Source organism: Nestor notabilis, unplaced genomic scaffold, assembly GCF_000696875.1.
Source record: "Nestor notabilis isolate BGI_N333 unplaced genomic scaffold, ASM69687v1 scaffold17594, whole genome shotgun sequence".
NCBI classification, from domain to species: domain Eukaryota; kingdom Metazoa; phylum Chordata; class Aves; order Psittaciformes; family Psittacidae; genus Nestor; species Nestor notabilis.
This window is the reverse complement of record NW_009927110.1, coordinates 2,818-3,920: the sequence shown is the minus strand read 5'-3', so window position 1 is coordinate 3,920 and position 1,103 is coordinate 2,818. Positions and strand designations below refer to the sequence as shown.

At 56.8% G+C, this 1,103-nt stretch overlaps 1 protein-coding gene across 1 annotated transcript in view; it reads right to left on the bottom strand.

Moving 5' to 3' along the window:
- Positions 1 to 1,103, bottom strand: part of APBA3 (amyloid beta (A4) precursor protein-binding, family A, member 3) — a gene marked incomplete at its 5' end in the record, with an annotated part of 4,083 nt that overhangs the window by 343 nt on the left and 2,637 nt on the right. Inside the window, one exon of the mRNA XM_010013912.1 lies at positions 678 to 796. Within this exon, the coding sequence (XP_010012214.1) occupies positions 678 to 796 (119 nt within the window). The remainder of the gene's footprint in view (positions 1 to 677; positions 797 to 1,103) is intronic.

Sequence of the window (1,103 nt, the reverse complement as noted above, 5' to 3'; positions counted from 1 at the left end):
GGATCAGAGCTGTGCCCACAGCCCAGGGCCAGGAGCAACCACCCCCAAACCTCGCATCTGGGCGAGCTCCCAGGAAGAATTCTCGACTTGGATGCTACTTCTCCAGCACACGGCAAGGGCAGGGATGGCCCTTTGCATCACTGCCACTGGAGTCATGTGCTGAGCTGCAGCACACAGGCTTCTGCTCCCCTGGCTCTCCTCAGCTCCCCAGACCATCAGCTTCCCCCCTTCAGCTCATCGAACCCCCGTGTTCCCATCTAGGCTGCAGAGCCAGAGCTTCTTCCTGGGGCAGCAGCTCTTGGGCCACAGCCATTCCACACCCTCCATCCCCATCTCAGCTCCCCTGGCCCTGGAAATGCTCCTTTCTGCTTTTCTAACGCAGCCTCAGAGCAGGGAGCACCTGGGACATGGGCAAGAGCAACAAGTGTCCCTAAGGTCATGCCAAGAAAGCCAGGAAGAAAGCACCACCCTGAAAGCAAACAGCAAAGGAGCACCAGGGTGACAGATCCAACCCCTAGTGCTGCAGGAGAGCTACGAGAAGCCTTTTGCTGCAGCCCAAGCACAGGTTCTTTCCCTGTGGAAGCTAGAGGAGCACTGGAGCAGCGAGGACACAGCCAGAACTGTGTGTCTCTTGCAGAAGAGTGCCTGAAGCCCTTGGCCCAGCCCAAGAACTCACCACACCATTCTCAACGCAGAAGCCCAGCTGGTACTTGGAGTCGGGGCGCCGGATGATGGCCGTGGTGACAGGGGGACAGTGCACAATGTTCAGTGTCACCTCTGTCTGGTGCTTCAGCTCCTGAAAGGTGGGACAGGCCTTTGTCAGACATTGTGGAGCGATGTGGCATGGTTGAGGGGTGACGCAGCCACGTTGCTTATGAGAGGGCTGAGGATTAGCAACCTGGGTTCAGTGGGGAAACTGAGGCACACACAGGGATTGCTCAAATTTGGGGAGAACTTATAAATCCAGTCCAAGATGTCTCACTCTGCCCCTGAGGCCACACTCTCCTTGCTTTCAGCTCCTTCCTGCCTGGGAGGTAGAAGATATAACAGGTTCATAGAATCCCAGCCTGGTTTGTGTTGGAAGGGACCTTAAAGCTCCTCCA